Genomic DNA, 22916 nt, shown 5'->3' on the forward strand with positions numbered 1-22916 from the left:
GCAGCCCCGCCCTCACAGCAGGTGACGCGGCTCTCCCTGCGGCCGTGTGTCCTCGGGGAGCGCAGTGTCCAGGGCCTGTGGGCTGAGATCCCGGGGTGGTGACCCCAGCCTGCGCGGAGCCTCAGCCTGGGTCCCTGGAGGAGGCCCCACACCGTGCCTCGTGCCTGGGCGTGGGCGTGGTCTTAGGGTGGCCTGGCCGGGGAGAAAGCAGGAAACGGGGCCTTCACGAGCCCAGAAGGGTGGTTTTTGGGTCGATAAGAAAGACGGCCACTCTTGGGCGTCCCTGGCCGGCTCTAGGGCAGAGGGCTTGGCAGATGGAGCCCGACAACCCATTTGCAGCCCCTTTGGCCAGGTGCCCTTGTGCAGTGGACATCTTGGACGACCATACATGGAAGCCCTTCAGGGAAATATTCCTGGCCCTGTCCTACCTTCTCACTGACTTCTCTCCCATTAAAGTCTTCGTTCCTCAGCTAAATGAAAGTGGAAGGAAGTGGGAAGAGGAGGAGTCTGGTTCACGGACCAGGACCCCTGTCACAGGCTAGATCTAGTTCCCTTTGTACTTCGGAGCAAGGCTTTCTTAAGTGGTGGCTCTTTGGGCCACGTTGCTGAGGTTCTGGCCACCCCTGGGTGTCGCATGCTGTCTCTCCGCGCTGGTGGGGGGTGAGGCTGGTCTCACTCTGGCCTGGTCTCCCCACCCTCCCCCATTCCCGTCCCTGACTTGAAGGTGGCCCTGCCCGGTGTCCCGGAGGGAGAGGCTCAGGAGTCCAGGCCTTCCCTGTGCTGCCCAGAGTGCGTGGGGACACGGGACGGGGGAGCCCTGGGGGTTTGGGAACAAGGCACAAGTGTGTGCAGCCCCCGCTGTTCCCGCCACGACTGCTGGGCCCCGAGGCCCCTCCCTCCTTCAGGGCTCAGGGGGAGGATGAGCTTAGCAGCGTTGCTGTCTTTGACGGACGTGTTGAGAAATCTTTGAAAAATGTCAGAGTAGATAAATCACAGTATCTGATGTTCCCTCTCACCTGGACTCAACAATATTAACTTTTTAAAAATAGTTAAATGGTTTTTATTTTTAAGTTTATTCATTTATTTTGAGGCAGAGCGCGGGCACGGGCAGGGGAGGGGCAGAGACAGAGAGATTGAGAGAGAGAGAAAGAGAGATTGAGAGAGAGAATCCCAAGCAGGCTCCACGCTGTTAACGCAGAACCCGACGCGGGGCTCGAACTCAGGACCGTAGGACCCGTGACCTGAGCTGAAATCAAGAGTCAGATGCTTGCCCGACGGAGCCCCCCAGGCGCCCCCACAACAGTAATTGTTAACATTATGTCCTGTGTTTTCACCGTTTCCCAGAGCCAGCCGCTGTCAGGAAGTTGGTGCGTGAGCTCTTTCCCTCTAAGTCTATAAATGTCTCCACGAACAATGGACGATTAACAAAATTCTCTCCGCGCTGTCACAGTGCGCGGGTCCCTCTGCCGCTCGCCTTCCCTTCCTCGAGGTTCCGTGTGTGAAGGCCGGCTAGGTTCAATACCGGCTTGTGACCATATTTTAAAAATGCATCTCTTCTGTCGGTGGACGTTTAGGTGGTTTCCAGTTTCCGCGGTAACAGTACCGCCTGTAAGCCCTGGGGTTTGGCCTTGCCCTTCTCACGGTGTTGAGCAAGTCCCTTTGGGCCTCGGTTTTCCCACCTCTGAAATGGGGCGAGGGCAGGGCAAGACCGTGTTTAGCGAGAGAGGAGGGGCCCTCCTAACTGCGTTCCAGGGGCGTCTGTATGTCACTCCAGCCTTTTCTCATCTCCACCTTCATAAGTGGGACACGGAGGGTGCATGCGGCGAGAGGAGGGGGCAGGGCGGTGGGCGGGGCTGGGGGTGTGGGCGGGGCTCCCTGCCGGGGCTTGGTGACCCAGCTCCTGTCTCCCTCCACAGGGTCCCAGAGATGTCACGAGCCAGCCCAGCGTGGCCACGGAGCCCGACCGGCTCCCCAGCCCCTACACCCCACTTCTTCAGGATTCACTTGGCGGACAGCCCACCAGTCCTAAAGCCTGAGCCCCCTGGTTGCCACACGCGTGTCCACACACTGCACACCCCCGGCACGTGTCCACACGTGAGTGCACAGGTGTGTGCAGACACACTCAGGGATGGAGCCGCTTGCTGAGGAGACTCAGAGCATCATCAACAAGGACTGTCTGGAACCTTCTGGAACCTGTCCGAGTGGCCCACAACGCGCGGGCACTGGGTCCCCTCCCCCAGTGGGCCCAGGCTCCTGACAACTCGGGCCACCTGTCCCCGGTGCCCCTTCAGCCAGCCGCAAGACACCGCCGTCCCTGCTCGGTGGCTCGGCCACGCGGGACATGGCTTTCACTACTGTCCCCGGACCCAGCCCAGGAACCCAGACTTCTTGTGCCAGAGCCATGCGGGCACGGGAGCTGCCTGGCCGCGGCCCGCCCCCCGGGCTGGGCCCCACGCACCGTCGCACAGGCCTCGAGGGCGGTGTGAGTGGCTGCTCCCGCTGGCTCCCAGGTCCCCAAGTCCGCGGGGGGTGCCGGGGCCCCTCCTCCAGCTAAACTGACGTCATCCTGCATCTGAGCCGGCCGCTCCCGGTTCGGGGAGAGGGAGGCACTGCCCGGAGCTGCCCCCCCCCCCACCCCGGGCCATCAGCCCCATCCGTCTGGGCGCCCGGCCGCTCCAGTGGGAGACCCATGCGTCCCCGCCTGGGCGCCAGCCTCTGCCTCTTTTCTACTGCGAGAGAAATGAGTTTTATCATCTTTTAAAAAATAACTCACTATTGAAGTAATAAACCTTTTTTAAAAGTTAAAGTTTGAGTCTGTGGCAGGCTGTTTGTGGGGGAGTCAGGCTTCCTGGAAAATTCTGGCCTTTTTGTAGTCCATAGCTCCTTTCTGGTAGCTGTTCCTAGGGGCTGGGCTGCCCCCCTGCCTGCCTCTCTCTCTCTCTCTCTCTCTCTCTCTCTCCCTCTCTCCCCCTCCCTCCCGTCCTTCCTTCCTTCCTTTTTCTTTCTCTCTTTCTCTCCTCCTCCATCTTTCTCTCTCTCTTTCTCCCTTCCTTTCTTTCTTTTCTTTTTATGTTCATTTACTTTTGAGAGAGAGAGAGAGACGGAGAGAGAGAACTCCAAGCAGGCTCGGCACTGTCAGCACAGAGCCCGATGTGGGACTCGGCCTCGCTAACTGTGAGACCATGACCTGAGCCAAAATCAAGAGTCAGGCGCTTAACCCACTGAGCCACCCACGTGCCGGTCACTTGCCTTTCTATTGTTTTGAAATTTCAGCCTCGTTTATATGTAACATTCTGTGTAGATACCGCATGAATGCAGTTCTTGTTTAGAAGGGGCAGGATCTGGGCGCGCCCGGGCGGCTCAGTCAGTTGGGCTCCGACTTCAGCTCAGGTCATGGTCTTGTGGTTGGTGAGTTCGAGCCCCGCGCCGGGCTCCGTGCTGACAGCTCAGAGCCTGCTTCAGATCCCCTGTCCCCCTCTCTCTCTTCCCCTCCTCCACTTGCACTCTCTCAAAAATAAGCAAACATTGAAAAAAAGAAAAGTGTTTCCAGTTCTGGGCGATTATGAGTAAAACCCAGGAATGGGGTTGGTGGGGCCCATGGCAGTTAAGCCTCCTGAGTTTCTGCCAGATAATTTTCAGAGCAGCAGAGTAGTGGAGCTTCACCTGCCCTGCGGAACGGCCAGCACCTTGGTATTTTAAAACATTTTAGTCATTCGTGGCGGAATCTCATTGTGGTTTTTATTTGCGTGGAAACACATCGCCTAATGAGGTGAATAAGGCTTCCGCGCCATCCCCAATTAATTCCTGTGTCCCTGAGTGACAAAAACTTTGCTAGGACACCAAACATATCACCATTTCCATTCTTATTTTCACAGATCCAAGACAGAGAAGGCTTGTTTACATAAATACGCAGCCGTGGGGGTGGAAGGCGTGTCCTAGTGGTGCGTCACTCAGTGCTTCTCCTCTTGAGTAATGAGCAAAAACCAGATAGCCATCTGTCATCAGAAAGCATTTTTGCAGATCTGTCAGCTGACAGGTCCCTGTGACCTTTCTGCACATTTGTAGAAAGCAACAAAGTGGACATCACCCATTTGCAGCAGGATGGCAAGATTGCTCAACCTTCAGATTAGTTAGTCCTGTAAACCAGTATTTGGGGGCGTCCCTCGAGTGGGGACCCGAAGGCAGCGGGAGCGGTGGGGGAGGGGCGCGTGGCGAGAAAGTTCTCCACCTACAGGCAAAAAGCTCCAGGGGAAGCCAGGCTTCCGAGATGGTCCATTCAAACCCTCCTTTATCATCCTTGGAAAGCTGAGCTCAGCGCTCCTGAACTTGAGTTTGAGGACCTTTGACCGCAAACGGCTCTGTGCCTCAGCTTCAACCAGACACTTTTTTAGACGTTTGCATGGAGATCTACCTGCTTATAAAAAAGAGAAAAAAAAAAAAAGGCAACATCCATAAAGCTTTCTGCTGTGTGTGTGTGTGTGTGTGTGTGTGTGTGTGTGTGTGTGTGTGTGTCCCAAGGGAACACAGTAGAAGTGAATTCGCCCTTCCCGGGGCTCGCTGTGTGAACTTCTTCCTTCTGAATGTCTTTGTCAGGTTGAAGTCAGTTTGGTTTTGGGGGGCAACCTTGGATCCAAAACACATCCAGCGACTTCCTCCAGGGCTCAGGGAGGGAAATCCCCTCAACACGTTCCCGACTTCCATGTGGCTTTGGTCTAAGGAGTTCCCAGAAGTGTCTGGCTCAGACTTTTCCCTCACGCTCGCACTCTACACCCTAACCCCCCACCTACCATGTGACTTTGTTAACTTAGGTTTTTTTTTTTTTTGATTTGATTCATCTTTTAAAAAAAGAATTTTCTTTTGAAAATATAAAAAAGCAGTTGTATCTAAACTTGTGGGTCCAATGGGCAAGTTATGTGTTTTCCGGTATCCCTGAACACAAATCACACAACTATGGAAGTTTAAAGATGTTCGTCCAGGGACCCGCTGTGTGTGAGAACTCTGCACTGTTCCTTACTGTTCCTTACCGTGTCCTGCACTGGCCCCCATCTTCCCACTCTGCTCCAGGAATAAACGCTACCCTTGTATGGAAGTTTCCCTCCTCTCTGTCTCGCTCAGTCCTGGCCATCACCAAAGGCTCAATTCCAGCCATGCTGTCTCCTCCAGGAAGCCTCCCTGATCACTTCTGCTCACTCAGCTCTCCTCCACCTTGGAATTCCGGCCACACTGAGTCTGTATCCTGGATGATGCTAGAATGTTCTAGAATAGTAGAGGTCCCGATTCTACTTGCTGTAGCTGCAACCCCCAACAGCAGTCATGTAACCGCTGGTCCCTACAATTGTGTTTAATTCAGATGGTTGCACTCATCTGCATTCCTTTGTTGACACAGATGGCCCTTCTTTCGGCTACTATTTGTTGGGTGCTGCAATGTCTGTGAATAAAATCCCGAGTGCCTTTCCTCATCGGAAAAAAAAATGGGGACAATTTTAATACCTGCCTTGCAGGGTCAGGTGCGGATCTCAGGAGTTGGTGGCCTCATGTGAGGGGTTCAGGGCTGCGACGCTGCGCGCAAGCCCACTGTTTTGTGCTAACCTGGCCGGTGACCCTGGGGTCTGTCACCTGGAGGCTGGCCAGCCGGGTCCTGGCTCCCATGCAGGTCCTGTGAGGTCCATTCTCCACGCAGTGGCCCCAGAGGTCGTTCTGAAGTGGGAACTATCATAAGGTTCATCCCTTGCTTAAGCCCGCGTGGCTTTTCCCCACCTTGAAGGTCAAGTCCCCCTTCCGGGGGCTGCCCGGAAAAGCCCCCCCTCCTCACGGCCGGGGTGCTCGACTTCTGGGCAATTCCAGGCTCGGCCACTGGGGGGCGAGCTGTGCACACAGGTCGTTGGGAGGCCTGTGCTCTAAGAGGTGCTGAGGATCAGCTCTTAGGGTGTTCCTTACATTGGGGGAGTGTGGCCCGAGGTCACAGGTTGGCTTCAGAAGCTTGTAACCTCGGGGCGCCTGGGTGGCTCAGTCGGTCAAACCTCCGACTTCGGCTCAGGTCATGGTCGTGGTTCGTGGCTTCGAAGCCCACGTTGGGGCCTCTGTGCTGACAGCTCAGAGCCTGGAGCCTGCTTCCGATTCTGTGTCTCCCTCTCTCTGGGTTCCTTCCCTACCTGTGTTCTCTCTCCCTCTCTCGGCCCTTCCTCTGCTTGCGCCCTATCTCTCTTTGTCTCTCAAAAATGAATACATGTTAAAAAAAAATAAAAAGGGGCTGAGTCGGTCAAGCGTCCAGCTTCAGGTCAGGTCATGATCTCGTGGTTCGTGGGTGTGAGTCCCATGTTGGGCTCTGTGCTGAGAGCTCGGAGCCTGGAGCTGCTTCAGATTCTGTGTCTCCCTCTCTCTCTGCCCCTCCCCTGCTCACACTCTTGTCTCTGCCTCAAAAATAAACAAACAACAACAAAAAGAAACTTGTAACCTCAAGAATTTGCGTTTTATGAAAATGGGCATTTTGGGGCACCTGGCTGGCTCGGTTGGTAGAGCATGTGACTCCTGACCTTGAGGTTGTGAGTTCGAGCCCCAAGTTGGGTATAGAGATTACTTAGAAATAAAAATTTTAAAAATGGACTTTTTTTTTTTCCAGGAAGTGTTTCCTTAATATTCTTCAGATTTTCAAATGGGCCTTGACCCTTTCCAAGGGTGTTGGAGGCAAGAGAGACACCCCCAAAATGAAAACCAGAGTCTCGTGATGTTTGCTTTTCCTTTGCCTGTAATGGAAGGGCCGCTGGCCTCGGGGGTAGCCTCCCACGTGCCAGTCTCTTTCTGCTCCAGTGGCTGGTTGGCCTTCGAGAAAAAGCATAACCCCTCTGAGCCTTGGGTTTCCCACCTGAGAGGTGGGAGGTGCAGATTCCTGCCCCATGACTGGGGCCTCCTGTGAGGGTGGAATAGAAGTGATGTGGGAACATCATCAATGGGGTCTCCAGCAAGCATTTATTAGACACCCACGGCGCTGGGCGCTTGCTGGGTACTAAGAGGGACTCGAGCTCTGAGACAACTGTGTTCATTTATTCATCCGTTCCTTCAACAAGGGACACAGCGTCAGACACGCATGTATATCCTGGGAGCTGTCTTTGGTTGGGTCCCTCAGTTAGAGCGGCTGAGCCATGGGCGGGGGGTCCCAGGAGGACAAAGGGGGCTCTCACAGCCCAGGGGTTTGGGGCGTGGAGGGACACTGACGCCGGCGGTGCACAGTCACAGTCCAGGGGCGCTATTTAAGGTCTGTTAGAGCACCGACTCCTCCGCCTCAGAGATGTGGTGCTGGTAAAGCAGAGCGGTCCCTGCCCGCGCAGGCTTGCATTCCCGTGGGGGTGGGGGGACGGCAAACATGTGAAGGAAAAAGTAAGATACCTCCAGAGAGGGATGAATGCCAGGAAAGACATGAAAGCAAGGTGGCATGATGAGACAGGTGCTAGAAGTGTTTCTAGAAGCATCCCCTGAGAAGTGTCATTGAGGCTAATTCCTGAGGGATTCGAAGGAATCAGGAAAAGAGCACTTTAGGACCTGGGAACTGCATGTGCAAAGGCCCTGAGGTAGCAACATGCAGACCAGAAACCAGTGGGCTGTGACTGGAGTGTGGTAAGCGGTGACGGCGGGGGATGGGGGAGTTAGGCAGGGATTCAGTCAGCGAGGGTTTGGATTTGAAGCGCAGTGGGAACCACTGGAAGGGTAAGTTGGGAAGCGCCAGGATGGCTGTTTGTGCTGTGTGGGAGTTGCAGCGGGGACAGGTGTGGGTGCACAGAACCCAGCAGGGGGCACTCGACACAATAACACCCCGTCTGCCCCCTGCCGGGGCCCCAGAGCCCTCAAAGCGCCCCTGCAACAGCGGGGGCAGGAGAATGAGGCCACTTTTACAGGTGAGGAAACTGAGGCACGTTCCATGCCTCTCCTGCCTTCTTGCTTCCTAAGTGACCCCTTTTGGGGAGGGTGCATCCCCTTGCTCGTCATTGCTGGGCCTCCTTCCTTAGACTCCGCGTCCCCAAGGGTGGGCACCGGGTCTGTGGGCCCCCCGCTGCGGCCGCAGCACCTGGTCAGGCGTGTGTGCAAATGAGTCTTGGAATAAAGGAAGGAATGACTACGGCGGGTGCGACGTGCCGCAGAGAGAGCGAGCGAGTGCCGGCCGCGCCCAGCAGGGGGCGCTGCGGGACCGCCGTGCGCAGGGCAGCCCCCGTTCCCTCACCCAGGCCTCTGCGGCACCCCACCACGTCTGTACTTTGAGGCTCTGGACAAACGAGAAGTAAAAACTGAAAATTGGACGGGTCGGGGCCGCACAGTCTGGGCTCCTCTGTATGTTCACGATGAACAAGCCAACAGTTTCCACAGGTCAATATGCCCTGAATATACCCGCGTGGATTTGGGCAGGGGCGGGGAGGGAGGGGGGTGTGAAAGCAGGAATTAGTAATGTCCGCAGAAGGCAGGTTTCCGTAACGGGAAATGGTTATGATTCTTTGGACCTGGGTGTCGGAACCTGGCTCCCAGAGCGGATCCTGAGCCCGACTGTGAACGCTGTTGAAGGCGGGCCCTGCCCTGCCCAGCTGCCCTGGTCCCCAGCAGGTGTAAGGGGTCAGACCAGAGGGGCGCCTGGCTGGCTCGGCTGGGTAAGCGTCAGACTCTTGGTTTCCGCTCAGGTCATGATCTCTGGGTTTGTGGGATTGAGCCCCACGTCAGGCTCTGTGCTGACAGGCAGAACCTGCTTGGGATTCTCTTTACCTCTCTCTGCCTCTCCCCTGAATGTATGCGTGCTCTCTCTCAAAACAAATAAACAAAAAAAAAATAAAAAATTAGGGGCACCTGGGTGGCTCAGTCGGTTAAGCGTCCCACTCCGGCTCAGGTCATGATCTCGCAGTTCCTGGGTTCAACCCCCGTGTCGGGCTCTGTGCTGACAGCTCGGAGCCTGGAGCTGCTTCAGATTCACGTCTCCCTCTCTCTTTCTCTCTGCCCCTCCCCTGCTCACATTCTGTCTCTTTCACAAATAAAGAAACATAAATAAAATACAATAGAATAAAGTAGAATAAAATGGGATAAAATAAAATAAAATAAAGTAAAATAAAATAAATAAATGTCAGACCAGAGCTGGGGTGTTGCTGACGTGGGCTGTGCATCACGTTAAACCCTCAGCACGCGCTCCCTTCATTTCCCTCACGATCCGGCTAAGTGTCCTGGTCGTCACTGTTCTGTTTTTACCGATGAGGAAACTGAGCACCGAGAGGCGAAGTCAGTGCCCAAGGTCTTACGTCCAGGAAGCGTCAGAGCCCAGATTCGAGCCCAGGCAGCTGGTCCCACACGCCTCCTTGTCCGGTTAGCCGGGACTCATTACTGGTGCAGGTAGCCAGAGGCTCCCGCTTTCTCTTATCCCTCCTGGAACCCCGGTGGGACCCGGCTTCCAGGAATATCATGTCCAACCAACCCGCCGTCTGGGTCCTGGTTCTCGAGACTCTGAGAAGAGGGGGGTGGGGTGCATGGCAAGGCTCGTTTATGCGGAGGCAATCCGGAGTCCATCTAGGAGGAGGCTCCACACGCCACAGACGCGCCCAAGGCTCCGTGGCTGGGCTCCCAGCGGGGGACGGTCCACGCTTGTTCCAGAGAGGTTGAGAATGGAAGGGAGGATGGGGAGGAAGAGTAAACATTTCTAAAAACAGTGCTCGGCTCTCCAAACCCCCAACAAAGCATGAAAGAGAGGACAGCGGATGGGGGGCAGCCCAGACTTCACCGCCTTGTTTCTGGCAGGGGTCCTGCTCTGGCCTCCCTCTCCGAGGTTCAGGAGCGAGTTCCAGAAGCTTCCAGGCCTGGCGTGTCTTCCAGAGGGTGAAGGCCAAATGGCAATATCTTGGAGCCCGGAGTCAGGGCACCTCTGCCACAAGGCCTTCCGACCTGACGCTCGGGAAAGGGCACCTTCAGGACGGAGCCCTTTGAATTCTGCTCTAAGGAACACACGTTTGAACAGCATGGGCCGTGCACGCACATTTCTGCAAACTAGGTCTCATTTACCTCCTCAGCTTCCGCCACGGAATAGGACTTCCTGTCCCCTGGGAGAACATTCTGGCAGGTGGATTCGAACAGCATTGCCGTGGGAGGCATGACAGTCGCAGCCGGGCCCGTGGCAGTTTTCCGGAACTGGGGAACATTCTTCTGGCGTCTGGGACCTTCTGTCTGTTTCCATGACCCACCGCTTCTGCTGGACCCCGGGCTGCGGGGTTCCTTCTGTCTGAGGGGACACCGGCGTCTCCCGCCTGCTGTGTGGTGCGCTCAGCTCTGTGGCCTCTGCTGGTGGCCACAGCGGCCCGGTGAGGGAAGGACAGGACGCCTCCCACGGCATCAGCCTCGGGCATCAGGCAGGCGGCAGGCTTTGGAGCCGTTTGCTGTGGGGACCTGATTCACCGTGTCCTTCAGGCAAGTCGGTGGGGACCCCTCTGTGTCCCCGCCAACAGGAACTAGAATTCCCGCCTCGTTCATCTCGCAGACTGTAAAGAAGGACGTTTTACGTGCGTCAGGCCGGAAATAGCTTGAGGAGACTTTGGAATGTGTTGGCGAAGCAGTCCTGGGACAGACCCCAACACCCAGAATGCAGTTCACCTAGACCGGCTCCAGGTCTAGCGGGGCTGAGCTGTAATACCGGACACCGCCAGGAGGTGTCACTGTCAAACGCGGCCCCGGGAATCCTCACGCATGTGTGTCTTTGGGTGTAAACCCAACTTCATTAAATGACAGACGCAGATCAGTGCAGGCGGGTTCAAGTGCTCACAGAACCAGGCAGCAGCGCAAACAGGCCTGGAAGGCCAGGGGTTTGTTCATTGAGTGGGAGGGTAGCTTCAATGCTAAGCCAGAGGGTGAAGGTGTGTGTCCTGCCCAGGGCTTGGCTGCACCCCTGGTGGGTGTGGGTGGGCAGTGGATGCTTTTTATAAGCTTATTTATTTTCGAGAGAGGAAGCAAGCAGGGGAGGAGCAGAGAAAGAGAGAGAGAGAGAGAGAGAGAGAGAGTCAGTCCCAAGCAGGCTCCACGCGGTCAGCACAGAGCCCGATGCAGGGCTCAGACTCGTGAACCGTGAGATCATGACCTGAGCCAAAACCAAGAGTTGGATGCTTCCCCGGCTGAGTCACCAGGCTCCCCTAACACTTCTAAAGTTATACAGTTGACACCGTCACAGAAGACTGTGATGACATTTCACGAGAGCCTGAAGGCGAGGGTGTCAGATTGGAGCTTAAAGAGAGCGGCATTTTGCACACTGGGCTGCGGGCGGGTGATGCCCCCCCCTCCACACACCGGCCCGGCCTGCCTTCCCGTCACCCTAGAACCCGGCTTTGCCTTCGGCCGCGCCCATGGCCGCCTCGCTAGGATGCAGGCTATTGTTGCCAAGGCTTCTCTAATTTTTGGTTGAATTTTCAAAGGAAGATGGTTTTTAAAAATGTGAAGTTTCCTGATTTTTAATTATTGGCAACAAATTCCAATTAAATAAAGTACTACGTGGGCCAAACGAAACACATCTTGGACAAGACTCGGTCTGTCGGTTTCTGAGCAGTACTTGCCTTTGCGTGTTAGTCGTGTAATTTAAGCGTACATGTCTGTGGCTATAAACCCCTTTCTGGAGGTGTGTAGGTGGGTGTCTTTCATCAGCTGAAGTCACAGAATGTGTTTATTATCTTCTATACAAACCAGGGAAAATAGATCATACTTTGGCGTTATAAATGGTAACAGCAGAGACATATGTTTCTAGTCAGAACCGGGGATGAATACTGGCTCTGCGATTTACTGTGTGACCCGGGGCAAGTCACTTAACCTCTCTGAACCTCAGCATCTTCATCTGTACAAATGGGGGTCATAAAAATACCAGTGTGGTAGCCACGAGTCACGTGTGCACCAGAGGCTTTTCACCTTCCGGGCACGTGGAGAAGGCTGCTTCCCGGCCACCTGGTGGTTGGACGGGGCCATGTGATTCCCAGGAGAGCGGAGGGTTATTTGTAACACTGTGGACTGTGGCATTTAACTGCTGCCGTGAGAACTTCCAGAATGCCTTTTCCCTCTGCCCTGACGACAGGCGGCATCCAAGATGCTGAGTCCTCAGTCAGTGTGGGTCCCAGCACAGGGCTACACGGACGGGGCTACATGAAGCGCGGCTCTGAGCTGACTTCCGTAGAATGAGCAAGAAATAAACCTTGGGTATGTGAAGCTGCCAAGATCAGGACTCTGTGACCGCCGCATTGTCACCTAGACACCTCAGCTGTCACGCCCCCCCTCAGGGAGTGTCGTGGGGGCTCAATGAAATGATGGATGGGAGGCGCTTAGCACAGCACCTAGCACTCGATGACTGTGCAATAGCTGGTTGAGTTTTCTCTCTCTCTTTTTTTTTAAATTTTTAAATGTTTTATTTATTTCTGAGAGAGAAAGAGAGAGAGAGAGACAGTGTGGGCAGGGGAGGGTCAGAGAGAGAGGGAGGTACAGAATCCGAAACAGGCTCCAGGCTCTGATCTAGCTGTCAGTCAGCACAGAGCCCGACGTGGGGCTCGAACCCATGAACCGTGAGATCATGACCTGAGCAGAAGTCAGACGCTTAACCGACTGAGCCACCCAGGCGCCCCGAGTTTTCTCTCTTAAGTCGACAGATATTTGTTGAGTGCCTACGGCTTGCGGGGTCCTGTTCTAGGCTCCAGGGATAGAGTGAGCAAAGCGGACCCAGACTCCTGACCCCTGGGCTTCCGAGCTACCAACACGCCTCTCCCCCCTCAGCCAGGCTCCAGGAAATGGGGTCATTGGCTTTGTTCTGGGCCCGCAGGGATCGAAAGCTGGTCTGCAGATACCGTCAGTGGCAGCCAGACAGGGACTGGGGGGCCCCTCCCTTTTAAGGAGGCAGCAGGCAGGTTGTGACCGTTTGAGGCCAGGTCACCCCGGGCGGCCCGCAGTGACGTCAATGACTGAGCCAGGCCTTGGGCAGAGGCCAGTATTGGCTTTGCCAGGGGAGCAGGCGGAACGGCTGGTGGGAGACGCATCCCCGCCTAAATCAGAAACCGTGGGGGGAGGGGGGGGGCTCAGGCACTTTGAAAAGGTCACTAACATTTTTTTTTTATTGAGACCCGGAGGGGCAGAGAGAGAGGGAGACACAGAATCCGAAACAGGCTCCAGGCTCTGAGCTGTCAGCACAGAGCCCGACGCGGGGCTCGAACCCACAAACCGTGAGATCATGACCTGAGCCAAAGCCAGACGCTTAACTGACTGGACCCCCCAGGCGCCCCAAAGGTCACTAACATTTTTCAAATGCCTTTTTGTGTGCTTCAGGCTTGCCTTATGTTTTCTAGTCCCTCCAAATTCCTCCAACAAGGTAGAAATCCCTGCATTCTACAGATGAGGAAGTTGAGGCTCAGAGAGGTTGAGTGGGCTGTTCAGAGCTGCACAGCGAGGTAGCGTGAGAGCTGGGATCCACACCCAGCCCTTCCCCTGAATCCCATGTGCGTCCCGTGTGCGGGTGTCTCATGATACGCTTGGGGACAAGAGGAAGATACGCACGGTACCGCCCTGGGCTCCCTGCCCTTCCCAAGGAGACTTCCAGCCAAGGCCGTCTGTGTGCTTTCTGGTCTGGATTAGCTTCACCCTGTTGGCTGAGGACCTACTGTGTGTCTGGCCCTGCTAAGCACCCTACCCGCACCCCCTGATTCCACGCTCACAATGACCCATGACAGTCACTCTCCTTATGCCCATTATACAGAAGAGGCCGTTGAGGCTCGTGGCTATGGCTTGTCTCCCCGGGTGGCCAGCTGGTCCAGGGCAGATCTGTGGAACTGATGGGGCACAGGGCTCCAGAGAGGGGTCAGAGGGAGGTGAAGGGCCCCCTGGGGGCCGATGGGCAGGGACCTGCCATGGCTTGTGGTCTCTGGCCATGACCCCAGGGCAGTGAAACTCCAGGTCGTGTCCCAGGGGAAAGGGATGGCCTTGGACCAGACCAGAGAGCGCAAGCTAGCGGCCTGCAGACATGCTGACTTTGGCTTACGCAGTGTGCAGAGGGGGAAACGAGCACTAAATTAGTGGCCAAAATGTAAAACTCGAGGGACTTCATCTAAAATCTGAGTTTCAGCTGCTTTTGCAAAGTCGGAAGATCTGGCCACACAGGGGCCTTGGCGGATCCCTGGGCGGCTGCCACTTTGAGAAAGGACACATATTCTGTGTCCTTGCTGGGGCAGCCTCGCTGCTGAAGTGCTGCCACGCCCTGGTGGCATTTGAGCCAGTGACCCTGCACTGAGCCTGACCTCATGGAACAGCCTTCTAGAAGCTGGGGGAGGGCTGCCCTGGACCCGGAGCACATCAGCAGTGTGTGGACCCCCCCCCCAGAACGGGCTGTCCCACAGCCCAGCGGCCCCTCATTTCCTCTCTGCCGCCACTCGAAAACTACCCCTCCAGTCCCAGTGTGTTGAAAAGCAACATTGAACCGCATGGAGAAGGGAGATGAGATGATCATGGGATAATGACGGTGCTTCCCCCCCTCCCCCGCCACAGACGTCCGCCTCCTGGTCCCCAGAACCGGAGAGAGTGTGGCCTTACCCGGCAAGCGGGCTTTGCAGATGTGTTCAGTGAAGGATCATGAAGCAAGTACCTCAACCTGGGTCACGCGGGTGGCCCTCTGTGATCACGAGCATCCTTGCAAGAGGCAGGCGGAGGGTCCGAGTCCCAGACGGAGGGACAGACGTGAGCCAAGGGGTGTGGGCCTCTGGACAGAGCGGAGGAGACGAGGACCAGCTCCCCCCTGGGGGCTCCCGAAGGACGGCGGTCCCGCTGACGTCTTCACTTTGACTTCTGACCTCCAGAACCCAAAGAGAATAAGGGGGCGCCGTGTAAGCCGCTGACTGTGTGCTCATCGGCTGCGGCAGCGGAAAGGAACACAGTGGCCGCGGCTGAGATCCGGAGGTGGCCAGGATCTGAGCCCAGGCCACCCTCTGCCTGGCACCCCGTCTCCCTAACTGCGGCTGTGACAAGGCACGGTCCCCCAGCCTTGGGCTTCCTCCTCCGTAAAATAAAGAGGAAGTGTAGTAACGACCCCAAAGTATGGATGGGAAGATTTTTCTCCTTCTCGGCTGTGGATCCAGGGTCTGGTTTTGTACTCCACCCCCCTTCTAGAAACTATGGATTGTATTTCATGAGTTTAGAGGCTCCCCCTTGATGTTTAAGCCACGTAGCTCTCTATGTTCTTCACAAAGGTGACACCTATATGGCTTTCTGGTGTCTTCTCAGGCACACGAAGGCTCCGAATGTTCTCCGGCTACCCATCGACGCTTCTCTCCAGGAGGCGGGCCCGCCTGCGGTTCTGGGCCCGGCGCCCTTGGCCTCTGGGCCGCGCTGGGCGCTGTCAGATGCTCAGTGTCTTCCTGGCCTCAGCCCACTAGGTGCCAGCAGCTCCCCACCCTTGGCTGAGAAAACCAAAAGAGCCAATTCCAGACCCACCGGGTGTCCCCTGGGGGCAAAATCACCCCCGCTGAGAACCACAGGCTTGACGTTGAGTTTTTACTGGTATGTGTTTGGAGCAAGGAGGCTTTTCAAAATGTGACTCTGCTTGGCCCTTCTTGCCCCAAAGGGTCCCCAGAAATGTCCGTCGCATGAGCCCCACTTTTGGTTTCCCCAAGAGTCTCCAAAAGCCCTTCCGGTCAGAGTCAGCTGTCTCTGTCTCCGCCTTTGCAGAGCCTGTGTGTGCACACACCCCCCCCCCCCGCCACAAGACTCTCCCTTCCAGAACCCTGTTCCTCGGAACGTTGGCAAAAGTTTCTTCCGCTCTTGAGGACCCAGAGGAGTTGCAAAATGGGATTTCCTCCAGACGCTCTTCCCTCGACCTCCCTGCCCCTGGGGGGAATTAATTTCCTGGGGGAAAAAAATCACTGCCTGCCTCCTCTGTGCTCACGGTGCAGGGCTTTTGCACGACCAGAGTTAGTGGGCTGCTCCTTGGTGCTGGGGGTGAAGGGCCCCCCGACTTGGGGGATGGAGACAGAGAGGAGGGGGCTTGGGGTCAGCAGGAAGCCCAGCTGCTGCCCCGGAATCCTCACCTCCCTCCCACCTCCCGCCACCCTGCGAGCTTTGTCATTGAAGAGGCAGGACGGGCACACAGGGCCCCCGAGATATCCATTTGTCTCCCTCATTTGCAAGCACTGAATGAAATCGTTCAGCATTTCCCCGACAGGGCAGAATGCAGCAACTCCAAATGAGCTATTTATGGGCCATTTTTTTCAGCATTACTTGCATATTATAATTAAGAGATAATGTCAGTGGAATAGAACATTGTCACCGGGTAATGGTCTCCTGCTGCTTCCGAAATGTCAAGGCAAAGTCACAGCATTTATCAAAAATAAATGTTGGCGGGAAGACGCCAAGGTTTGTTTTCACAGCAGGGACATTAATCCCGGGACAACGATATGGCGATGTCTTTATTTCTCTTTTCCGGAGTGATGGATGCCGCGGATGGTCCCGGCTGATGGATGTAGGGTGTTGCGGGTGGGGGGGGGCGGGGGGGCAGAGGTGCGGCTGGCGGGGGTGCTCTGGCCCTCCGCCCTCAGCCCCTGCCCAGAATCAGCAAACTCACGGTGCAGCGACACGCCACGGTGGCCTGCGGAGGTGTCCTGGGTCCCGATTGGGCAGGGGCGGCCCCTGCAGCCGGGGCGCCTGCCGATTGGGCAGGCAGAGGGCAGACATTTGGCAGAGAGCCTGCTTCCTGCCTCCACCCTGGTCCCTGGGGAGTGGGCGCCGTGACAGAGAGACGTGCCTGGGGCAGCCTCCGTGTCTGCCTCACTGCGCCGGGTGAGGATTTCCGCACAACCTTCCCAACGTCCTTGCCTCAGCCGCGGGCTGTGTCCCTCGCTAGCCAAGGCCTTCACCCTTTCCTTCCGCCCGGGACTCCCTTAGAGTCCCTGCCTCCACACAACCCCCCAGCCTGGCTGTCTCTCATTTCTACATGCCTCCATTTCATTACTGCCTCCTCCAGGAAGCCTTCCCTGACCCCTCAAGTCTTGGATATGTGCTTTCCCTACAGCCCCTAGGCTTTCGGGCCCTTGACTGAACGACACCAACATGAGTACTTGGGTCTGAGTCCGCCTCCCCCTTCTCAACCGTGGCTTCCACGAGGGCAGCTCTGTTCCTGACACAGAGGCATTGAATCATCAGTATGTGTTGGAAGAGTTGGATAAATGAATGAATGGAGGGAGGCGTTTTATGTGAGTTTGTAGGAGTCACCTATTGGCAAACTAATGCTGCATAACAAGTCGCCCCAAGTATCAGTGACCACAAACCGGAAGCGTTTATTCGAGTCACGAGTTTGCAGGCCAGTGGTTGAGGCGGGGCAAGGACGGAGGTCTGACCTGCGCACAGCACGTGTCTGGGGTGGCTGGCTGGCGGCCGACGGAGGGTGGCCTTAGCTGGGATGCTGATGGAGGGGCTCTGGGCCGTCCCCCCATCTCTCCTCCAGCCAGTGTGTCCGGGCGTGATCCTGTGACAGCGGAGGCGCGGGGGCACGGACAGGAACACCCCCCCACCCCCACTGGCGGGAGCCGATCTCGAGGCCAGCGGAGGGCGCGGAGACAGGGTGGGCTGTGGAATTGGGACGTTCAAGGCAACCTTTCTTCATCTGAGTCAGGTTCTTACAACACACAGCAGGCTGCACCCCTCTCGCGACTCTTCTGGCCGTGGGAAGGTGGTGACGTGCGAGCGCGCGTGTTTATTGTGCTAAAAAGACTCGCAAACGTAACGCCTTCTCCGTTTTGAGTGCCGTCTAGCAGCGCTCAGCACATTTGCGTCATGGTCAGCAGGTCTCCGGGCCCTCAGCTGTCAAGCCTACGCTCTGTCCCCGAGAAGCACTGACTCCCCAGTGCCCTTCCCCCAGCGCCTGGTGCCTTCCCTTCTACTTTCTGTCTCCATGAACATGGCCCCTTGGGTGCCTCACGTCAGCGGAATCAGGCAGGACCCATCCTTTGTTGGCTGCCTTCATGCAGGTCTCCTTTTTCAAGGCCGAGTAATACTCCTCTGTGTGGCCGCACCGCATTTTGCCCGTCCGTCCGTCCGTGGCTGGGCACCTGGACGGCTCCCGGGTTTTGGCTGTTGCGGACAGCGCTGCTACGGATGTGGGACGTACGGGTACCTCTTCGGGATCCTGCTTCAACCCTTCTGGGTGTGCGCCCAGAGGTGGGATTGCTGGATCAGAGGTGGTGTGTTCGAGCCGGGTGGGGAGACCCTTTGTGGCATGAACGGCAATCGCACGTGTGACAGAGCTGCAGGTAACCGGGCAGGTTCCGGGGTCGGTGGCCTGGCATAGATCCCAGCTCTGCTGCTTCCTACTTATGTTTTCTCAGACGAGTTGCTCTGAGCCTCAGTGTTCTCCTCTGTGAAATGGGGATAGTAATAGTATCGCTTCATGAAGGGAGAAGGTAGAATGAGTAAGAACAGTGCCGGGCACATAGCCTGCGCTCGGTAGATACCCACGTGTTGTTTTGGCGAAGTTCCTGTCTGATGGCCGTGCCTTTGACACCTCCCCCCTCTCCCCCGCCCCCCGGGGTGGAATGTGTTGTAGCTGACGAGTGGCCCCTGGGGATGTGCCTTTAGTCTCTATCAGAACACACCCGGAGTGGTTCTGCCCGGGGAAGCCAGGAATGGCTGGCCTGGAGTTTGGTGACCAGCCCCGCGGGAAGGGTGACGGCGGGTGACAGTGAGGCCGTGGGCGGGGCGGGAGGGAGGTTTCCTGCCTCCACAGATGTTCAGCTTCCTGATTCAGAGGCCTCGGCAGCCAAGCCTCCGCTTCCCCTGAGCACGCTGCAGTTTCGGCCTGGCAGGAAGAGAGAAACGAGCTTGCATAATAGGGGAACATTTGGTCCTTTCGGCTGGGCCCGGAGAGGGGGAAGGTTTTTGTGCTGAAGTGTGCACGGCGCGGGGGCAGCGGGAGAGGTTTTCTGCGCGCTGGGCGGCCGTGGGGGAGGCTGGCGCAGCAGGACGGGGGGCCGGGCCCGGGGCCAGATGGACGCGGGGGGGGGGAAACGCTCCCCCCCCCGGGGAAGAGCAGACAGGGAGGGGGCAGGGGGCTCTGCGACGTTGCTGTTTTCAGGGAACCCACACGGGGTAGCGCTGTGGCCTCGGGGACGCTGAGCCAAGCACGCAGCCGCCTGGGCCGTCCCTCTGTCCTGGGGCCCTTCAGGACACTTCCTCCTGAGCCCAGAGAGAGCCGTGACCTCAGCACACAGCTAGCTGAACCTGAACTTCCTGATCCAAGGGGCTGTGTCTGAGCCGCCACGGTGAGGCCTCAGGATCCCCGGGTCGGATGAGAACAAGACAACAGAGCACAGACGGGCCACGGTCAGGAGGCCAGTCCCCAGAAGGGACGCCCCCCCCCCCCACAGTCGGACCCCTGCTCTGCTGTTTATCGGGGGACTGAGAGTCGGAGGGGGATTCCAGGCCAGGGTGGGTCATGGCAGACGCTCGGAGGGATTTTGTAATTCGTGACACGGCGCTCATGTCCCTGACCTGGGTTTGTCCTCACGACGGCGCGGGGGGGCTTGGGGGCAGCTTCTCAGTCTTTGCGCAAGTACTTGCTGAGCACCCGCTCTGCCCCAGGCCCTGTTCGAGGTGGTGGAGTTTCCTCAGTGAGCAGAGCAGGTAGGAGCCCTGCGCCCCGGGGGGCTCTGTTCCAGGGGAAAAGGCGGGGTCCCCATGTCTGTGCCCTTTGCCACGGGACTTGGGTAGAGCGTAATTCCCTGCCCCTTGATGTTGGGGGTGGCTCAGTCACCCGCTTCCACTTGTGTTGCCGAACGAGTGATGCGGCAGGGATGCTGTGTGCCCGGTCCTGGGGGACCTTCTACGTTTCTGGCCCTTTGCCCGTGTGTGAGACCAACACCGATCCCAGGAGGCTGGGAGACAGGTGGGCCAGCCACGCCCGGCCCGGATCAGCCCACGGGCAGAGGCGTAAATGATAACGCATGATCGTTTGTTTTAAAGATTTTATTTTAAAGTAATCTCTGCCCACCCCCAATAGGGCTCGAACTTACAACCCAAGACAAGAGTTGTGTACTCTACCAACTGAGCCAACCAGATGCCCCGCATGATCATTGTTTGAAGCCACTGAGTTGAGGGGTCATTTGTTACGCAGCATACTGGTGACAGTGGCTAACTGCTGCAACCCGCTACTGGTGAGTGCTGTCACTCGCACTCTGTAGACAAGGGCGCTGAGGCCCAAAGTGGGGAGAAGACAAGAACCCGGCTGTCTTGACTCCAGCTGGCTTAGTCATTCATTCAGCACGTTTTTATTGAGTACCTACTATGAGTTTGTAATTGTGCTGGAAGCTAGAGACAGCACAGTGAAAACGATGTCCTTTCTGGAAGCAACCATGGTTTAGGAGGACTTCTCCTGGGGCCCCCGGGTGGCCAGTCGGTTAAGCGTCTGACTCTTGCTTTCAGCACAGGGCATGATCTCACAGGTCATGAGTTCGAGCCCCACGTCGGGCTCTGCACTGACTGTGTGGAGCCCGCTTGAGATTCTCTCTCTCCCTCTCCATCTGCCCCTCCCCCGCTTGTGCTGTTTCTGCCTCTCTGTCTCTCAAAATAAATAACTAAACATTTTTGGGGAAAAAAAAAGGATCACTCTTGTCTTAGGGTTTCGACAGAATTAAAGACTCGATAAGTCCCATCACGCGGTATGTATACCCACCTGGAACCACTCATGGCCGTGCCAGGGTGGGGGGCTCCACTGGCCAGGCTGGATCACGTGTCCACCCCTGCGGCTGAGGGAAGGGGCAGCCTGACCCGAACCCTACGGCCCTGAGGGCACTGGAGTGGTGGTTTTCCCAATGAAAAAGCGGGCACTCCTAAAGCTTAGGAAGAGGAAGTACGTGCTGGCAGAGAAAACAACCAAGGCTCACTCCGGACATCTGGGGTCCCGATGGAGACCCCCCAGCGGGTGTGCGGTCCTCGGCGAAGGCCCCCCGGTCCAGAGCTGCTCCAGGCCTCCCCCTCCCTCCGACGTCCTCACCGGAGCTCTGCCCGGCTCTCGGAAGATCAGATGTGATTTATTTCTGGCATCTGTGCGGACACTTGCTGCGAGGTGCTTTGCACTAGAACAATCAGTTACAGGATCATTTATCTTGTTGGCGGCTTCTGATAAAATGAGCAGCCTGAACAGACAGGGCCTTTAACGAACACGATCAGGGCTGTTCATTTAGAAACCAGGAGACCTTGAAATTGGCTTTAATTGAAGGGGTTAGCAGAGAGGGGCCCGGCTGGCTTTGTTCAGATTGGAGCCTCCTCATCTCCAGAAAGGTCGCTGCGGTGGGCAGACCTGGCTCTGAGTCCTGGCCGTGCCTCTGCATTTGACTCCGGGTAGGCTGCGCGACCCCTTCCAGACTCGGTCTCCACATCTGTGAAATGGACATGTATCGGTCAGCCTCAGCTCAGTTGTGTTGTAGTAACAAACATCCCCCCCGCAATCTCATGGCTTCAAACAGCAAAAATTCATTTCTCATTTTTGCTACATGTTTACTGAGGGTCGGGCTCTCCTCCACACTTCCTCACCCAGGCACCCAGGTGGACGGAGCATCCCTTCTACAATATGAGCCTTCCTGGGCACGGGGCAAGTTGTGCCCTGGTTCTTAGAGTGTCTTCTCAGGAGCAGTGTACATCACCTCCACTCCTGTCTCTTTGGTCCAGGCCGGTCACGTGGCCGTGCCTCACTTCTGGGGGTGGGAAGGCGAGGGGAGAAAAACCCTACTGTGTGTCTATCAGCAGGAGAACTGGAAGGGTTATTATTTATTAGAGAGAGCAATTCTGCAGAGTCATCCTAGAGGTCAGGATTTCTCTTCTCCCTCCTGGAGATGCTAATTATTGGACTCTAATCTCTTCCAAACGTGCAAGCCAGATTCGCCCCCTCCCCCACTTTGCCGCCTCACTCCCTCTGCTACGAACTTCAGCGAACGGACGTCACTCTGTCTACTGCTCAATATTAAAGCGGGTCAGGCTCACATTCAGAGGGCTCCCAGGGCGGCCAGTCTCAAAGGAGCCACGTCTGGCCTAGAGATGGCTGGGGCCAGGTGTTCACTTCTGGCTGTATCCTCAGAATCTGGAACACTGCCTGGCATGCAGTGAGTGCTCACTAATTGCTCGTTGCAATTATGAAATGACCACGTGCCCTGGAGAATGTCGGAGGCAGGATTCTAAGTGCTCCGTGTTGCTGTCCCCATGGGTCATTGCCAGTTACTGGGGATTCAAGATGCCAGGCCTCCTGAGTCATGCGCGCTGCGTGCATTAGCCCTTTGACCCTCCCCCCGCCCCCCACTCCACCATGGGGGCTGGGAAGAGTGTCCCTGGCTCAGCAGCCATGGTCCCGTGGAAGTTTCCGCCGAGCCGGACAGGAGGCATCCCGAGGTCGCTGAGAAGCTGCTGTTGGTTCTGCAAGGGGAGCGAGAGAGGGACAGAGACCTCCACACGCTGGGGTCTGGGTCCGGCGGGCGGGAGGCGGTCCTTGTGACCTCCTTCCGCGGGGCTGCCCCAGGGAGGTGACGGGATCTGGAAGCTGCATCATGCACCAGGAAGGGGGTGCTCGAAGCGAAGCGGTCCCCATCTAGCCGCAGGGTCCTGGGCCCCAAGCATCTCAGGGCCTCAGCAGGTGCCGTGGCCAGAGAACCTCCCAGACATTTGGTGTCTGACACAACCCAGCATGGAGGGGCCTGAGTCTTGCAGTGGAGACGGACTTTTCTATCATCTTGGAAGACTGAGGGTGTGGAATTGGCGTATGTTGATTGGGAAGAAATATACATGGGGTGTATCTTGCAGGCCTGGGGTTCTAGACCCCTTGCACTCATGTCCCTGTTTTCCTGAGTGAGGAGATGTGCTCAGAGATGTCAAGTCACAGACCCTGGTCACACAGCACGCCCACGGTAACAGTGGGGTTG

The 22916-nt window shown here is 56.8% G+C and overlaps 1 protein-coding gene across 2 annotated transcripts in view; it reads left to right on the top strand.

Annotated features, from left to right (window-relative positions):
- Positions 1 to 2806, top strand: part of SCARB1 (scavenger receptor class B member 1) — a 67590-nt gene extending 64784 nt beyond the window's left edge. Inside the window, exon 12 of one of the 2 annotated variants that reach the window (XM_039243240.1) lies at positions 1917 to 2806. In XM_039243240.1, coding sequence (XP_039099171.1) covers positions 1917 to 2036 — 120 coding nt within the window. In that variant the 3' untranslated portion in view covers positions 2037 to 2806. The remainder of the gene's footprint in view (positions 1 to 1916) is intronic. The other variant, XM_039243179.1, reaches the window with a different exon arrangement.
- The last annotated feature ends 20110 nt before the right edge of the window (positions 2807 to 22916 follow it).

The sequence above is a fragment of the Hyaena hyaena genome, unplaced genomic scaffold, assembly GCF_003009895.1.
Source record: "Hyaena hyaena isolate Hyena2069 unplaced genomic scaffold, ASM300989v1 scaffold_0, whole genome shotgun sequence".
NCBI lineage: Eukaryota > Metazoa > Chordata > Mammalia > Carnivora > Hyaenidae > Hyaena > Hyaena hyaena.